General features: G+C 46.8%; 1 protein-coding gene across 3 annotated transcripts in view; it reads left to right on the forward strand.

The window, feature by feature from the left end:
* MYO10 (myosin X) overlaps window positions 1–11,638 on the forward strand; it is a 341,810-nt gene extending 330,172 nt beyond the window's left edge. For all 3 annotated transcript variants that reach the window (XM_074987822.1, XM_074987821.1, XM_074987820.1), the window contains 5 exons: window positions 119–255; window positions 1,326–1,446; window positions 8,013–8,465; window positions 8,813–9,004; window positions 9,358–11,638. In XM_074987822.1, coding sequence (XP_074843923.1) covers window positions 119–255; window positions 1,326–1,446; window positions 8,013–8,465; window positions 8,813–9,004; window positions 9,358–9,468 — 1,014 coding nt within the window. In that variant the 3' untranslated portion in view covers window positions 9,469–11,638. The remainder of the gene's footprint in view (window positions 1–118; window positions 256–1,325; window positions 1,447–8,012; window positions 8,466–8,812; window positions 9,005–9,357) is intronic.
* The last annotated feature ends 6,545 nt before the right edge of the window (window positions 11,639–18,183 follow it).

An 18,183-nucleotide genomic window follows, 5' to 3' on the forward strand; every position in this document is an offset into this window, starting at 1 on the left:
CTTGGCCACATTTTTGCCCTGAAGTGACTCTTACCTTGACTTAATTTTCCTTAGACTTAATTACCCTCTAACTATTAACCTTTTTCTTGTGGTTTTGTTGTTGTGCTTTTCTCAATAGGTTGTTGAAAAGTTAATTCGAGGCTTAGCCATGGAAGATAGCAGAAATATGTTTGCCTTGTTTGAATACAATGGCTCTACTGATAAAGCAATTGAAAGCAGGACCATTGTGGCTGATGTTTTGGCAAAGTTTGAAAAGTGAGTCTCCTCCTCTGTGCTAATAATCAGCAATTAAAAAAGAAAGCTTCCCAACATCAGCACTGTGCTGAATTTTCCCTTTCCTTAGACTCATTTGTGGTGAGGCAGCATATACATCTGCTATTTTTGAAATAACAGCATCTTTTTTAGAATGTTTAATGAAGTGCTTGTAAACTTCAGCTTGATTTCCTCAATGTCATTTCAGTGAAATGCATATTTTCTTCATGCTGGTTTTTGCATTTTGTTTTTCTCTCCTTTTCTGTCCCCTCACCTCTCATTTTCCTCCTGCCCCCAGCTTCAGATATGTCTATGCTAGCCTTTTCTTCTCTAAAATGTACCACCATTACTGGTTCTGGTGTGGTTCCATGGATGGGAACAGTGCCAGAAGCAACAGTATGAAACAGGATTCCAGGCAGTCACTGCTGCTCAAACCACTATATCATTTAACTTTGCTCAGAGTTGATACACAACGGCATGATGCTTAAGATACCAGCACACCCAACTATTGCTACTGCCACTGAAAGCAATGATTGGCGATTTTAGGAAAAAATTCCTCATGTAATTCGAGACATCAATCCATATTTTTCTCCTTTTCTCTCACCTAAGGCTACTCTGCTTGCTGTTCAACTATTTGCAGTAGCATCTACAGCGATTCCTTACCTTTCAGTAATTATTAGCCAGTCGCACTTTCTGGTATCATTGATGCTTTTGTCTCATGACACGTTGTTCAAAATTTTGTTCATGTGGATTATTGGTGGTTTACAGTGGAAACAAGTGTCTTAAATCAGAACCAACATTTGTAAAACCGGTGTCTTTTGGTAGACACACTGATTTACAGGCATGAGCAAAGTCCTTCTTTTAAAGCAAATTCAAAATTCTGTGCCAAATTCTTGATCGCTTACTTCTGTGTAACTCTAGAATAGCTTCACCAGTGTCAGTAGTTATTCCAGGGTTACACTGGGTAGAACACAGCAACAGAATTTGGTTGCTCTCTTACATGGAATCTAATGTCTTATCAATTCAGAAAATAGTTCTGGTCACTACTGTCTGCTCCCAACTTCTGCTTCTAGGCTTGGTGCCACTTCAGAAGCGGGGGACATGCCGTGGAAGTTCTATTTCAAGCTTTACTGCTTCCTGGACACAGAACATGTGCCAAAAGACAGTGTGGAATTTGCATTTATGTTTGAGCAGGTAAAGAATGGGGGAAAGATGGTGTGTGTTTGTGGCAAGCATTGTTTTGTTTTGGCTGTTTGTGTGTGTGGAGGGTTGAAAAGGACAGGCAATCGAGGCAACAGAAACAAATCCTTAATATAGGGGTGTGTGGGCAAACAGTATTTCCCAAGGAGATTGCTCAGAATAGGAGGTGTCCATATTAAGTTTTAGGGGTAAATTCAGAGATGACAAGATGGTGCAGTTTACACATCTCCTCCTCCCACCAGCCCCACACTTTTGCTTGTACATTGCTGCAGTTTAGACTATTTTGCCCACTCCTTATCTCTGACTGATACTATTATGTCACCAACAACCCCCCCTTACACAGCACACCGGACTCTGGCTAAACTAGCATAATGTACACATCTGGAGGTCAGAAGAGAAGGATATAATAGAAAAAGCAATTGACAGGAGCGATACATGAGGCAAACAGGATGAAGTTTAATAAGGACAAATGCAAAGTGCTCCACTTAGGAAGGAACAATCAGTGTCACACATACAGAATGGGAAAGGACTGCCTAGGAATGAGTACAGCAGAAAGGGATCTAGGGGTTATAGTGGACCACAAGCTAAATATGAGTCAACAGTGTGATGCTGTTGCAAAAAAAGCAAACATGATTCTAGGATGCATTAACAGGTGTGTCGTGAACAAGCCACAAGAAGTCATTCTCCCGCTCTACTCTGCGCTGGTTAGGCCTCAGCTGGAGTATTGTGTCCAGTTCTGGGCACCGCAGTTCAGGAAGGATGTGGTGAAATTGGAGAGGGTCCAGAGGAGAGCAACGAGAATGATCAAAGGTCTAGAGAACATGACCTATGAAGAAAGGCTGAAAGAATTGGGCTTGTTTAGTTTGGAAAAGAGAAGATTGAAGGGGGACATGATAGCAGTTTTCAGGTATCTAAAAGGGTGTCATAAGGCAGAGGGAGGGAACTTGTTCTTCCTTGCCTCTGAGGATAGAACAAGAGGCAATGGACTTAAATTGCAGCAGGGGAGGTTCAGGTTGGACATTAGGAAAAAGTTCCTAACTGTCAGGGTGATCATACACTGGAACGAATTGTCAAGGGAGGTGGTAGAGTCTCCATCACTGGAGCTATTTAAGAAGAGGTTAGATAGATGGCTTTCAGGGATGGTCTAGAAAGTGCTTGGTCCTGCCATGAGGGCAGGGGGCTGGACTCAATGGCCTCTCGAGGTCCCTTCCAGTCCTACTTTTCTATGATTCTGTGTATGGGTGAGAATGATCTCCTTGCCCTTGCTAAGTCTTCCAGCTGCTCACTATACAAATCACACTAGTTGAGACACTTTTGGATTCCATTAGTCTACACAGTGGGGCTGGGCCTCAGGCAGAAGGGGCAGGACTGAGGGCAGTCAGCCCTTAGCACTGCCCAGACCAGGGCGCACCGCCCCCTCTACCAGGTGTCACACCCACATGGAGCAGTGCTCCAGCTGCAGTGCAGAGGGGCCTGGCGCTATTGCCACTGCCCTTTGAATCTGCAGGACTTGGTGCAGTTGCTCTCCTGGTGCCGCTGTCAATGGGCTGAGGCTACACTTCAATCAAATTTACACATTTGAGCTGTAGACATAATACATATGTGGAACCAAGTCCTCAGCGGGTGTAACCCGGCTGGCTCTGTTTACTTCAGCAGAGGAACACCAGTTTACCCATATGAAGACAGCCTGATTTCACGATTACCTACAGCTACTTACGCTTCACCTCTGCTTTTGGCCCCTAGTTTTATGAACTTTCTTCCTAAACTCCCTCATTGTTCAGTTGAAATCATAACACAATCCTCTACAGATGAGAGTCTGCATGTACATCCATGTTAATTGACTATGCTCTGAACTAGACCCAGGAAACACCAAAGGTAAATAGAAAAGTGAACAAATGTGTTTCCACAGAAATAAGGGTTGACTATGGCTATGTTACTGTTACTGAAGTTACTGTCGAGGAAAATGCAGAGTTCTGTCAAGACTTTGTCGACAGAATGTTTTACTTATGGACACACAACCTGAGTTATGTCGAGAGAACACCCTTTCTGTCGAGAAAACTGTGTAGTATAGACCCAGCTTTTGGTTTTTTTAAATATCAAGACTTACACAAATTGAACCTCTCTAGCTGGGAATACCCTCAGGAATTGACTGGTGCCAAACAAGAGAATTTGCTAGACCGTGGGAGCTCCATATTGTCTAGCAGACTTACTAACACTTCCACTGCTTACTGGGCTCTTAGAATACATTTAGGCTGGGTCTACACCAGATAGGAAGGAGGGCTTTCGAAAACTGGTGGGTGGGTCCTTTCGGAAGGTCCTGTCTCCACAGGTAGTGTGCGATTCGAAAAGCCGCACTTTCGAATCACTGCGGCCACCATTATGCTAATCAGGTGCTGCACATTCATTGCATCTCTAGTGACTTCTGGAGTGGCATTTCCATGGGGCAGTCGAGGGGTATTCTGTGCTTCCCACACCCTCAGTTTCTTCTTGCCACCCGTATTGGTGCATTGGAACAGCTTTGCTCCATCCTCAGCTGTTCTCTCCCCAGTGCTAGTTTTTTCTTAGCAGTTTACCCATATTAGTAGTTAGAATAGCTGGTCCCTTTTGGGACTCAATCTGGATTGGGGCATGCCAGTTCTCAGGGTTTAAGTCTTGTGATTCTTGCACAGAGTCCCTGACGGTCAGTGACCCACATAGCAGCTGCGTTGCCTCAGTGAAACATCTGTCACTGACAGGTGCAAGATTTGCAAAACCTTCAAATGTAGGACTAGGAAGGAATGGGACATTTGGCTTTCACCTTGCTGATGGAGTTGGCCGTAATCCCAGCACTGACACACAGGTGAAATTCGGAGACGAGTACTGAGGGCTTGATATCCAGTGCCCTGGCAGCACGATCCCTCTCCGCAGCACCAGGGAGGTAACCAAGGAAGGCAGCAAGGGGCTGGTTGCCCCTCATCTCAGAAAAAGGGGACAAGAAGGTAGCTGAGCACAGACCCATGTTGAGTAGCTCCCAGTCTCCCTCAAGTTTGTGGGGGCCGAAACAGCAGAGTATTCTAGTCCACTCTGTCCCTCCCGTCCTGGACATGAGCAGAACTCTAAGTCATATTCAGGTGCCCTCTATGCCAGAGGCCCTACAGGTCGCACCAGAAATACTGTCTCTGCCGGTACTGGCATCTCAGGCTTCTGTGACTCTGCATTCTAGGGCTAAGCTTGAGCTTGGCACAGCAGGGTTCCCTCCTTGTCGGCATCGGACTCTGCAGATGGAGGAGTGCAGGCTCTGTTCCCTGGCTCGTGATCACTGGGACATGCCAGCCCCATTTACCCCACTCTGCCTTAGCTGCGAGACGCAGAAGCTCATGGCACAGCTCACCAATGCAGGGGTACAAACACTCGGAGGCATGTGCTCCAGGCACCGAACGAGAGCGTTGGTAGCAAGGATCCATAAGCCGTTGGCACAGTTGGGGCACCAGCCCAAGCGAATGGTGTGGCCCCTTCAGAAACATCCTTCTCACAATTGTCAGCTGGATACAGGCACCAGTTATGCTCCACTTCACATTTCAGGTTGTGGTCTTGGCACAGCTCAAGAAGTGGTAGGCATAGATAGTCAGCCACCGCAGATCCACTGAGCACAGGTGGGCTGAGAGGGAATCCAGGTCCTTGATGCCAGGCTCAGTCCTGAGCCTGGTACTGCTTTCAAAACACCTTGAGCTGCAAACCCTGACAGAGGTTCTATTCCCCAGTGACCCAGAAGACCTGCTACTAAGCCAGGTGTTTTCCAAGGGGTTAGGAAGAGGCCCAGGAATAGTCAACACTGGTCTGACTGAAACCGTACTCATGAGTGAGTCAGCATGTTGCAGTTAGGATCCCCGCTGACCGGTTTGCTACTGTTAGGGCCCTGCGTTCAGACACAGTGGAGAGGGTGGGCCTGCTCCCCCAACCCATCCCAGTCTGCACCTGGCAGTCTGCCTCCCACCTGTGCTTGTCAGCTCTCCACCAGGGCTAGGACACGCAGCTGGTTTGCTGCCCCGTCCTGCGTTAGAACCAGGGCTTGGACTTTGCTCAGCCTGAACCTTGGACTGAGCCCCCTGAATTGTTCGTTGCCCCATTCTGAGTTCAGGCCTGGGCTTACTATGTGCTCGGTCTGAGCATAGGCCCGAGGGCTGCACTCACAGCACCAGTCACCCGGCTGATGCCCCATATGCTACACCCTAGTGTGTAGAGAGGATGGAGCAGCCACCCACAGACCCAGAGGATGTGGGGCCACACCCCTAAGTGGACTACACAAAGCAATCCTGCGGACTTCTCATTCATGACTTATACCCTCCTATAGCCACCTATACTGAAATGAACATGATCGAGCACTTGAAGACACGTCCATCTTCTGTAATTGGTATTCTTCTACCAGTATTGCTCACGGCCGTTCAGTGATTCAGCAGGAACTGAGGTTGGGGAGAGCACCCTGCTCCCCTTATTACACCATGGAAATACTAACCCACGGATCAATAGGGATACTCCCCTATGGGTACTTCTAGGTGAAAACTCCCAGCACTGACACACATGGCAAGCACGCACACCTGTTGTGGAAAGGACATGAGTAACACATCTCAAAGAACACCAGTGACGGAACAGAAGCTTTTAGCTGTTGTTTGATTTTTGTGCCACATTGTTAAGAATTGTGGAAAGCCTTTGAGCCTTCTCTGTCTAGCGATTGCTTTTTAAATTGTCTCCTGGGCTTCCTGTATAAGCGTGTTTGAGTTTTTTTCTTCTCTGAGCTAGCACTGTCTACAGTAGCTAGGTCAGCTTACCATTTTAGCTGAGAACTGGCTTAAGTCTCCATATTATAGAAATAGTCCTTCTGGTCTCCCTGAGGAGCCCCCTTCAGAGCTCATCAACACACTCTTTAATTACTACTCCTTGTTTATTCAGACTGTGCACAGATCTCAGAGGCTGAAAAGGCTGCCACCGGAGCACTGCAAGCTCCTACCAGTCTAGAGAGATGTTATTAGGCAGGCATTGAACAGCTGAGCAGTTTTTTTTATATGAAACAAACATAATCGTCAAGAAAATTCTTTCAATAACAACATAGAAAAGCTGTGGAGCACTGAAGTACTATCTCTGAAAGATCACATGTGTGGTACTGATCTGCAGGCAGGTGCTTGGTAGAGTTTGCAGATCAAATAAGTGGAATTGTAGGAAAGCAATTTCCTCAGAGAGTCTGCCTTTTTGCTGTCTTTATGATAACTGTGAGCAGAAAATGATCTCTCAAGTATTGTGTATATTGACAGAAGCAATAAAGTCCAGCTGGGAGCATGTGCATTCAATGACAAAAATTAATGTAGTGGATGTATTTCAAGGGTGTGATTGTGATGTGATATCAGCCATGTTGCTGCTTCTTTCGAATCTGCTGCATGGATTTGCTGCCAAGTAACTGGTATCATTTTATCAATGAAACCCAAAGTGTCTCCAGTTGTGAATTTTTTTGTCTCTTAAACTTCAAAAGTGTTTTTAATATCTAAAGGTTAAACTTCCTTGACAGTAACATGCTCTTTTACAGCTTGACCCTACTGCACATACTAGCAGGTGTGTACACACACACACACACACACACACACACACTCTCTCTCTCTCTCTCTCTCTCTCTCTCTCTCTCTCTCTCTCTCTCTCTCTCTCATATCTATCAGTCCCACTATCCATCTTTCCCTCCACTCTTTGCCCCTTGTACACCTGATTAGAAGAGGGTTGAGTTTTCTTTCCTGCCAGAGAAACTTTTGACCAAAAAAATTCATTGTCATCAAAGAAAATTTTCCACAGAAAATAAATGACTTTTTAGTAGAAAGAAAGAAAAGTAAAGAAAACTTTTGGCTGAAAATCTTAAATTTAGAAATGCCACCACTGTGGCAGTGAGTTGTAGTTTTGCTTCATCTTGCCCTAATTCTCCTTTATGGTCTGGACTACATCTCCTGCAATATATCTTGAGTTCTCTTTTTGATGGACTAGCTCAGTGGATCATAGAAGACATAGTCCAGCTGGAGAGTCCATCATGTAGAGGAGAACTGGGACACAAATCACAGGAACTGTATCTCCTGTTATGCACCATAGCAGCATTTCCAAATGAAAAATTTCACTTGGTCAGATTTTTTCACAAATGCAGACACACCTCACACAATTTTTGTTTTGTCCATAAAAAAAAAAAAAATCTGTCAAACCAGTTAATGGAAATTTCTCAGCCAGGCTTGTAACTCAGACAATTTTTTTCTCCCCACTTGCTGCCTCCCCTACTGCTGCCTCATTCCTTCTCTGACTCTGTTATATATTTCACTGACCTCTTGCTGTTTTTGGCTTAATAGCCCAGTTAAGGCGGCATACTGAGACACATCCCACGCAAGATTCCTGACCTGCCCTGCCTCTCCAGTCTGCTAGAGACAGTCTCTTAAGTCGCCACATTAGTTCTGTATTACCTGCTCCTACGTACAATCCAGTTTGGAGGTATTTTCTAGTTTCTAAAGACTTGAACCCTACCACCTGCATGTAAAGCTAGTTCTGTTCTTCCTTTCCGTTAGGCTCATGAAGCAGTGATTAGAGGGCACTATCCTGCTCCTGAAGAAACCCTCCAGGTCCTTGCTGCCTTGCGACTCCAGTATCTACAAGGAGACTACAGTCTGCATACCACAGTACCAGAAATAGAAGAAGTCTATCCATTACAAAGGCTGAAGTCTCGTATTACACTATCTACCAAAATATTTCCTCCAGCAGAGGGGACGGGGAGGAAGCGAGCCAGCTTTCTTGAAGGAACACTGAGGAGGAGTTTCCGCAGCAGCTCTATTAGCAAACAGAAGATGGAGGAAGAGCTGATGTTGGATATGTGGATCAAAGAGGAAGTCTCAGCTGCAAGGACTAATGTTATTGACAAGTGGAAAAAACTTCAGGGAATGAACCAGGAACAGGCTATGACCAAGTACATGTATCTGATTAAGGGATGGTCTGGCTATGGGTCAACACTCTTCGATGTGGAGGTGAGCAAAGTGTGCCCATTTAACCTGATATTACATTTCATTGAATGTTATCTTTTTCTTCAAATAGAGAAGGCTGGCGTAATCTGGAGTATTTAGTCAAAAGGGACTCTAGTTATGATGTCTGATGTAAACATGTATATTTGTCTGCTAATGAGCCATAATATTTTTCTACAAGATCAAATAACTGCTCCCATAAAAAAAAGTTGGCAGGCTGGAGAGTAGAAATTATGTTACAGAATGTTATATTACCTTTACTTGGACTGATTTAGGGTGCACCGAAGACTACCTCAGCACTAAGCATTTTTTAAGTTTTCCCAAATGTTCATTCATGCTCTTTCCTTCACTAGTGTAAAGAAGGGGGCTTCCCACAAGAACTCTGGTTGGGCGTCAGTGCTGATGCAGTTTCTGTCTACAAGCGTGGAGAAAGCAGGCCTTTAGAAGTGTTCCAGTATGAACATATCTTGTCCTTTGGGGCACCTCTTGCCAACACCTATAAGATTGTGGTGGATGAAAGAGAACTGCTTTTTGAGACCAGTAAGGTAAGAGGAATTTTAATATGCTCTTGTTAATTTCATCTCTTATTAATAAGCACTCTTTTTCCAGGTAATGCTTTTAACTGAGTTTTACAATATTTAAATACAATTTTGTAGACTCTTTTCATCTAAAATACACTGGTTTTTAACAAGTCAAAGTAATAGTTATTTTGAGGTAAAGATGGAGTGTAGAGGCAAAATAGGAATAGTGTAGAAGTTACTAAGTTTCTAAGTATGTGTGTTAAGTAACAATAAGAGGATTCTGTAAATGGTTACGTAATGGAAGTCATACTGCTATGTGCCTAAATGCATTGTTGTAGCACACTAAACAGTTGGGGTTATTTTTACTCTCTTGACAGGTGGTTGATATCGCAAAACTGATGAAAGCTTATATCAGTATGATTGTGAAAAAACGTTACAGCATCTCTCGATCAGTGAGTAGTCACGGGAGTCAGAGCAGCTCCAGGTGAAGAGAGTACCAGTCTCACTGTGCTATTACTATCAGAACGTATCAATGCTCACCTGCAGGTGGCCTGAAAATACTGATCAGATTTGTCAACAAGCTACCCAAAAAATCACCAATCAAAGCTTTTTTCAGGAGGCCGCCGTAAAATATCAACTTAAATAGTCATACACTAAAAACTGTTAGCTGTCATTCTTCAAAACTTCCAAAGCTTTATTACTTCTGGTTGTCATACTGTATGCCTTAAAACTTAATACACTGCCACCCAGGCAGTAAGAAGTGCCTTAAGACATTGAAAACAAGTTGTATTTACATAAATTGTGTTGTGGAGGATGTGCTTCCTTTCCCTATTCAGAATACTAAGAAAAGATGGAAGATGAGAAGTTAATTCATCTGCAATGCACTAACCTACTGGCCTGATCCATGTGTGGGGGAGAAGGTATTTTTGACGGAATGCTGCTGGCAGCCTTCCATATGGACTTAATGTGTTTTTGTTTTCCCCCTGTTTTCATGGATGCATGCTTGTGTGTGCATGCATATGACGGACATCGACTCTAATTTTATTCCATATCTCACCAGCATTTAAAGTAAAGGGAATAACGATGTGCAATGGTGTAAACAGTCTTTCTGTATATTTTAATAGTCCAGAGAGTTATAGTTGTTTCAATTTTACGGTTACTTTTTATAAGCCAATCTTATTAACAATCAGCATTTGGAATTTTCATACCTTTTTGATTTACTATTACAAATGCATTTTACCACATATGTAGCAAGTCTGCATTCTTTATATGCTGTATTATAAATAGATATGTAGCTGAAAAACCTATTTATAAACTGCTCTCATAAGGAAAGACAGTTGTCTTTACGATATTCTTTAATTTCTTTCAATTTAAATTTTTAAACATTAAACAATTTCCTTTAAAGATATACTTATAAAGCTCTGATTGGATGTTCCAAAATAGACCAATCAGAAAAGGTTAGAACCCTCAAAGTATACGTTGAACAGGAGAAAAGTTATATATAAACTATTGTTATAAATACCTCTCGATATTTTACCCTGCTGCATAATGATGGTTCTTGAGAAAGCACCTGTAAATAAGTCAGTGCTATCAGCCAATAATGAAGCTGATATGGAACTTTTATTTTTGTATGGAAGAGTTGTAATACAAGACAAAACTTGAACTAATGTCTTTTTGTTCATAGCAATAAGCAAATAGACATGTACTATCCCTTACCCACGACATCAGCCTTTAAGAAATACTGATTATCTGCTCAAAGAAAGTTCAGGAATAAAAGAGTCTAGTTAACATGTTTTGCTTCCTATTTGTGTTGAAACCGGTTTCTAGAAAAACACCAGTTGTCTTGCAGCTTTTTGGCAGCAAACTGAAGTTTCTTTTACATTTGTGATTATGTTTGTATTTTACATCGAGTAAAGAAAAGCACAGCAATGTATAACAGCTTGTATATCCAGCTTCCGAAAGCACCAGTGTAAGTCTAACCCAGCTGCGTGGTAAGACGCTTCATGGATTACCCCCAAATTGGTGTTACACAAACAATCCACAAATATCAAAAGATACAGGTGCAGTCTGAGGAAACATGGGAGAAGTCAGGCAAATGCTCAAGTATGAGAATTGTTGACTATTCTTTTACAATGTAAAATCTCTCTGGAAACAAAATGCAGTTAAACACAAGAAGTTTCTATGTGCTGCCCTTGCACTAGATAATTTAATCGGCAAACAGACGCACCTTTGGGGAGCGCAGCATACATTACAGCAGCTTTGAGCATACACAGGCCTGACAGCGTATGGCCAAGAGGTCTTCATCACAAGCTGCAAGGGACTTGAAAAAAGCTTGCTGCTAATAGTGGCCCTCTTTCCCTGTGGCAGGCTCCTGTAACGACTTGTAGGGCCCCTTGAAATTAGTTTTGTTATTGTGGTTTTTTGGATTTCATTTTTTCTGTTGTAAAAACATAATTTCCTCATTACGGTTTCTTAGTCAAAATTGACACATTGACAATTAAGTAGCCTCATTATACATACATAAAAATTTTCAAAATTGGGTTACAATTCTGTAATTTAAACAAAATATCTTGCCACTACAAGATAGGTGATAAAACTGATACGTTTTAAATCACCTTTTTAAAAGTAGCATTCGGTAGTCTGACAAAACTGGCATTGCTGAACAGTAACACAAAGAGGCCACGTAAGTAAGATCCTCTAACAGTGTCAGCTTAACTGACTTCATATGCAATTAATTAAAAATGCACTGAATAGAACATAACTCATACTTGCAGCAATCAGTGTTGCCCCCACTCTGAATTAAACTTGGTACTTTCAATCTTGCCTTAATTTCCAATTTAATTAAATAATTTCAAATTATCAATACAGCTGATTTGTCATCCCTTTTACCATTTCTGGCAAATACCTCCATTCTTTTAGCCTTTTAGTGTTTTCCTTACAAGGCAGTTCCCTAATGCCCCTAGAGCAACCTCAGGCACTCTGCCCTTCATAACGCATGTATACGCCTTGTCATTGTATGTCTCTGTGTATGTCTTTGAGGAGTGATACACTGAAAGCACATGGAGGTTCTTTCAAAGGAAACTGTGCTCCCTTGGATCCTGAATACTTTCACTGACACAGCTTCTCCCCTACTGTGAGGCCAATGTACCAGAGTTTCACCATGGCTACATTGCAACCCCTGGCATGAAACTGACACACCCTGGAACAGAGTTCTTAGTAGCTTCCTTTCAATCTCAGCTGCTAGACTCTCTCCATAACACCTGCATTTCCTCATGGCCCTTGCCCACTGATATCTTGCCTCCAGCTAGCTGCAGGTAGCTCAGCCTTGCATACTGCCCACCAGCTGTTATGATCCTAATTCTGGGTGCAGCCTGGATTCTGTCACTTTGTTCATATTCTCATTAATGTGGATATCATAGTGCTCTGTACAGTAAGTAACAGAGAGAAAACCGTGCTAGTCTATATACTATCAAAACAAAAAAGCAGTCAATTAGCGCTTTAAAGACTTAACAAAATGGTTTATTAGGTGAGCTTTCATGGGACAGACCCACTTCTTCAGACCATAGCCAGACCAGAACAGACTCAATATTTAAGACACAGAGAACCAAAAACAGTAATCAAGGTGGACAAATCAGAAAAAAAATTACCAAGGTGAGCCAATCAAAGAGTAGCGGGGGGGGGGGGGGCATGAATTAGATTAAGCCCAGTATGCAAACGAGCCCCTATAGTGACCCAGAAAAGTCCAATCTCGGTTCAAACCGCATGTTAATGTGTCGAATTTGAATAGAAAAGAGAGTTCAGCAGCCTCTCTTTGCAGAGTGTTGTGAAAATTCCTCTTCAGTAACACGCAATCTCCTAAGTCATTAACTGAATGACTTTAATGGAGTGAGCCATTCTGTTAATGATTTAAGAGTTTGCGAGTTACTGAAGAGGAATTTTCATAACACTCTTCAAAGAGAGGCTGCTAAACTCTCTTTTATATTCAAATTCGACACATTAACACGCGGTTTGAACCAAGATTGGAATTTTCTGGGTCACTATAGGGGCTCATTTGCATACGTGGCTTAATCTAATTCTTGGCTTCTCCCCCCCGCCCCTCTACTCTCTGATTGGCTCACCTTAATAATTTTTTTTCTGATTTGTCCACCTTGATTACTGATTTTGGCTCACTGTGCCTTAAATATTAAGTCTGTTCTGGTCTGGCTATGGTCTGAAGAAGTGGGTCTGTCCCATGAAAGCTCACCTAATAAATTATTTTGTTAGTCTTTAAAGTGCTACTTGACTGCTTTTTGTTTTTATACAGTAAGTGTTTTCATATCTGGCATTTTTTCATCCAGAACTCTCACATAACCTGCCTGTTAACCATAAGTGAATTTTAGTTACATTTTCCATAAGTACAGTATGGTGAAAGTAAACACATAAATACAGTATGGGTGCATCTACACTACAGCTCCATTTCGAAAGGACAGCTTTCGAAACTTAATGTTGAAAGATGGCCTTTCAAAACAGAGCATCTACACAGACAAATGGGGAGCAAAGGTTCGACCCGCCCTTTTGAACAGCCCCCACCACACTTGAAGGAAAGCGTCCACAGGTTCCAGGGCACTCTTGAAAGTACAGGGGCAGGAAGCGCCATGGGCAGGGTCGCATGGCGTATGAGCCCTTCTGGCGTCTCCAGTTGCTGTTCCTTTAAAGGACCCCCCCACCCCCACCCCAAGCCGTGGTCTGCAAGTGCCAAGGCCCAGCTACCAGTCCCCAGCCACGCAGGCAGAAGGAGAGGAGGCACCCCAGGCCCCCATAGATCCCGAGCAGCTCACCCCACACACAGAGGCTGTGCCTGACATACTGGCTGTGGTCCTGGCTACCATGCACCAGCAACTCCGGATGGCCACCCTACTAGCCACCCTCCTGGAGGCTGTCCTCAGGGCACGATGTCCCCACCCATTCTCCCAGGACATCCGCCACTCATGGGGCTTCCCCACAAGCAGCGACTGGTGGGACCAGCTGGTGCTGGAGGACTGGGGTGATGACCAGTGGCTACAGAACTTTAGGATGACCAAGGGGACATTCCTGGAACTCTGCCACTGACTTGCTCCAGCCCTCCAGCACTGCAACACCCGCCTGAGGCTGGCGCTTCTGGTTCAGAAAAGGGTGGCTGTCACCCTCTGGAAACGCCACCCTGGACAGCCACTGATCCATTGGCCACCAATTCAAGATGTGCACGGCCACTGCTGGGGCTGTCCTCAATGAGGTAAGCCAGGCCCAGGTCACCCCCCACCCCGCCACATGCAGAGGCCAGGGCAGAGGGCACCCTGGCAAGGGGCACCGTCGGAAACTGGGGGCGGGGGCAGCCCACGCAGGGGGCGGGGGCGGAGGTCCCAGGGTGGCTTGCCCTGCAGGGGACACGGACAAGGGCAGGGATGGATGGGGCTTCGAGGACCTGGGCTTCCCAAACTGCTTCAGGGCACTGGGCGGTACACACACCGCCGTCCGGGCCCTGGAGCACAGGCACAGCCGCAGGACCTGTGTAAACCACAAAGGCTACTACTCTGTGGTCCTGAAGGCGCTTGTCGATGCCAACGATCGCTTCCAGGACATCTGTGTGGGCTGGTCCAGCTGTGTCCATGACACCAGGGTGTTCTGGAACTCGGGGCAGGGCCACCGTATGGCTGAGGGAAACTTGATCCCCCAGCAGGAGCTCCCCATCAGGGACACCACAATGCCGCCCTGCGTGGTGGCAGACGCGGCCAACCCCCTGCAGGCCTGGCTGATGAGGCCATACAGGCGGCGCACACGGCTGACCAGGATATTTTTAATGAGCGGCTCAACCGGCCCTGCAACACATTTGAGCGGACATTCAGCTGCTTGAAGAGGTGCTTTAGATGCCTCCACAGCGTCCTGGCAGTGGTTGGGGCCTGCTGCACCCTCCACAACCTTGTGGACACAAAGCATGAGCTGTTCATGCAGGGGTGGGCCACTGAGGCAGGGCATGGGTATGAACAGCGCCCTGCCGCCCCATGCTGCCAGGCCCAGCAGGACGGGGTGCAGGTATGGGAGTTCCTGTGCCAGGCCTTTGCATCGGGACACCCCACCTTGCGCGCACACACCCTGCCACCACCCCCACACATGTAGGGGATACAGGGTTAACCACAACAGTTTACTAGAATCTAACTGCATATCGACGGAATTATGTACAGGTGGTGGCTGGGAGCAGCTAACGGGTCGGGGGGACTATGTACAGGGGCATAGTGGCCCCAAGAGGGTGCCCTGCAAGCCCTGGGGGGGCAGAGTCGAAGCAGGGGGCTTTACCCCTTGACAGAGGTTGAGGGCCTGGTTCCCCATTGCCCACACCCACCCTGTACGCTCCCGTGTCCGGGGTCCCCATTGGGACTGGGCTGGAGCCAGCAGCACAGGGAGATAGGGTGGGGAGGAGGTCTGAGTGGGGGAAGGGGGAAGGCAGGCAGTGATCGGGGGCTGGTGGAGTGGTGGTGCAAGGGGTGGGTGCAGGAGTGGCTCATGATGGGGCAGCAGCCAGGGCCAAGTGGCCAACCACAGCCTGAGTCAGGGCATCCAAGTTGGCCCCCACCTGGTCCCGGGCATGCTTCTCCATGGCGAGCCACTCCCGCAGCACAACCGTCAGGTCCCACAGTGCTGCCATGTGGGCTGCACCTTCCGCCTCCTCCTCCCCTCCCTGGTGGCACCAGCAGACAGCATGGCGGTGGCCCCACACTGTCCCCAGTTGAAGTTCAGGCCACTCCCCGTCTCCCTCCATGGTCGGGCTCCCCAGGCCCGTGACAGTGCTGGTCTGGCTGCTGGCTGCTGGAGCTGTGGAGATGTAAAAGGGGAGAGGAATGGGCTGTTAGTCCTGAGCAAGGGCCCCTGTGAACCCCACCCTCCCCCGCATCCTGGGGGGCCTGCAGGGACCACATCCTGGAGTTCCCCATATGGGTGCCGCGAGTGCAAGCTCCCCTCCACCGCCCCCAGTTCCTCCACAGCCGGGCTGCCTGGGGTGCTGTCCCAGCTCTGTGGTGCTGAGAGCCGCACGTCAGCCCTCTGGAGCTGGGGAACAGGGCTGTCCAGCTTGCACGTGCACTGGGGCTGACAGCTGTGTGGGTGGACTACGGCCAGCCTGGGCAGAACTGAGTGCCCCCTCCCCAAGCCCTGCGGCAAGCAGCATGCACAGCATGTACCTCTGGGTCCCTCCAGGAACTCGGCCAAGGCACGGGCAGAGGAGGCCCGTCTGGATGGGCCAGATGGGATGGTGATGACGAGGGCCCCCTCGCTTGAGCCCTTGTCGTTGCTGATGGTGTGGAGTAGCCTGACCATCCACAGGCGCCTGGTGCCAGCCACTGCCCTGGGCGGTCCTATTCCTCCGCCCCGTCTGGGGCTCCAGGCCTGCGTTGAGTTCTGCTGTGTCGAGGAGCTGGGCCAGGGGTCCCTGGGCCCAAGGAGGTGGTCCAGGCCTTTAAAGCAGGGGCAGCTGGTTGGCGCTCCCCCAACCACCCAGCCGTGTCCTGGGCCCTGCAGTAGCCCTGGCGCAGCTCCTTCACCTTGGACTTCACCTGGTCTGGTGTGTGGGTGGGGTGACCCCAGCCAGTGAGGCCCTTGGCAAGTGCTTGAACGCCGCAGTATTGCGGCGCTGGAGCCCCATCTGCTGCAGGGCCTCCTTGTCTGCCCAGGGGGCAAGGAGGTCCCGCAGTTTGGCTTCAGTCCATGAGGAGGCCAGACACTTCAGGCTCCAGGCTCTCTGGTGCCCTTGGGGGGCTCCTGGGGTGGGATGGGGTGTGGCCATGGGGCCGGGGAGCACCGCAGGCTGGCAGGGGCCTCACAGCTGGCAACATGCTGGAGAGCAGCGTAGGACCCCTGCTGCCTGCACTCTCTCAGCTTCCTGCCTGGGGCTGTGTGGGAGCCTGCCTCCTTAAGCGTGACTGGATGCCGGAGCCATAGAGCTCCACTTGTGCTGTGAGCGGCACCCCCACCTGCCAGCTGATCGCCGCCATGGAGGACCCGCTTTTTCGAAATAGCCATCTGTGGAACATCTACACTTGCTCTCTTCCTGAATAGATTTTGAAGGAAGGTGCTCTTCCCGCCGTGGGAACGGAGGACCAACTTCAAAGGAACAGTCCCGTTCTTTCCAAGTAGATTTTGAAAGATTGAGGAGTGTGTGTAGACGCTCCATGGGTTATTTCGAAAGAGGGCCGTCTTTTGACCTCAATTTCGAAGGTACTTGCTAGTGTAGATGCACCCTGTAAGTTTCATCATAGGAGGAACATTAAAGCCAACACCAGGGCTTGCTGAGGCCTCAGTGTGGTGTGGTCACCACAAGACCTCTGCATAACAACTGGGTGTGCTAAATGCTGTAGTACAGGGGGTGGCCAAAAATGAGCAAATTGGAGGATGTCCAGAGGGGAAAAAAATGGTAAGTTTAGAAAATCTGGTGTATAAGGAAGGATTAAAAATGTGATCATGCTTAGTCTCAAGAAAAGATGACTGACATAACAACAAGTGATGACTGTTAAAGACTATTTAGGTAGGACAGTGATCAACTGTTGCCCATGCCCGCTGAAGGTAGGACAAGAAGTAATGAGCTTAATTTACAGCAAGGGAAATTTAGGTTGGCTATTGGGGGGGAAGAAAACTTCCTATCTCTAGGAGTAATTAAGCACCGGAATAGGTTTCTAAGGGAGGTTGTGCTATCCCCATCATGAAAGGGTTTTAAGATCAATTTAAACAAATCCATCTGGCAACAATGGTCCACTGGGTCCTACTATAGCATAAGTGGATGGATTAGATTACCTCTCAAGGTCTCTTCCGCACTACATTGCTGTAAGTATATGAAGTGTTTAATTCCGGTAACAAAGACTTCACCACTGGAACTCCAGATGAATGAGTGTTCTGTCCCACCCTGACACTGAAGCTTCTGGGACAGCCTTCAAAAGAAGCCAATCATGGCACCATATGTGAGTTCGCTACACACATTGATACTGATTATGCTTCCTGAGATCTTGCCACTGGAGCTTCTATTTATGGCACTGACCAAATTCACAATACCAAGAGATCTACTGGAACCAACCTCATCCTCCAAGCAAACTACATAAACCTAAACCACATCAGAGGTAGACAGCAGACCTCCAATTTTTGTGTAGGTAAGAATCATTCAAATCTCTAAGGAAAAGGTGGAGGTTTCAGCAGAGGAAACCTCT

The sequence above is a fragment of the Carettochelys insculpta genome, chromosome 2 (assembly GCF_033958435.1).
Source record: "Carettochelys insculpta isolate YL-2023 chromosome 2, ASM3395843v1, whole genome shotgun sequence".
NCBI classification, from domain to species: Eukaryota; Metazoa; Chordata; order Testudines; family Carettochelyidae; genus Carettochelys; species Carettochelys insculpta.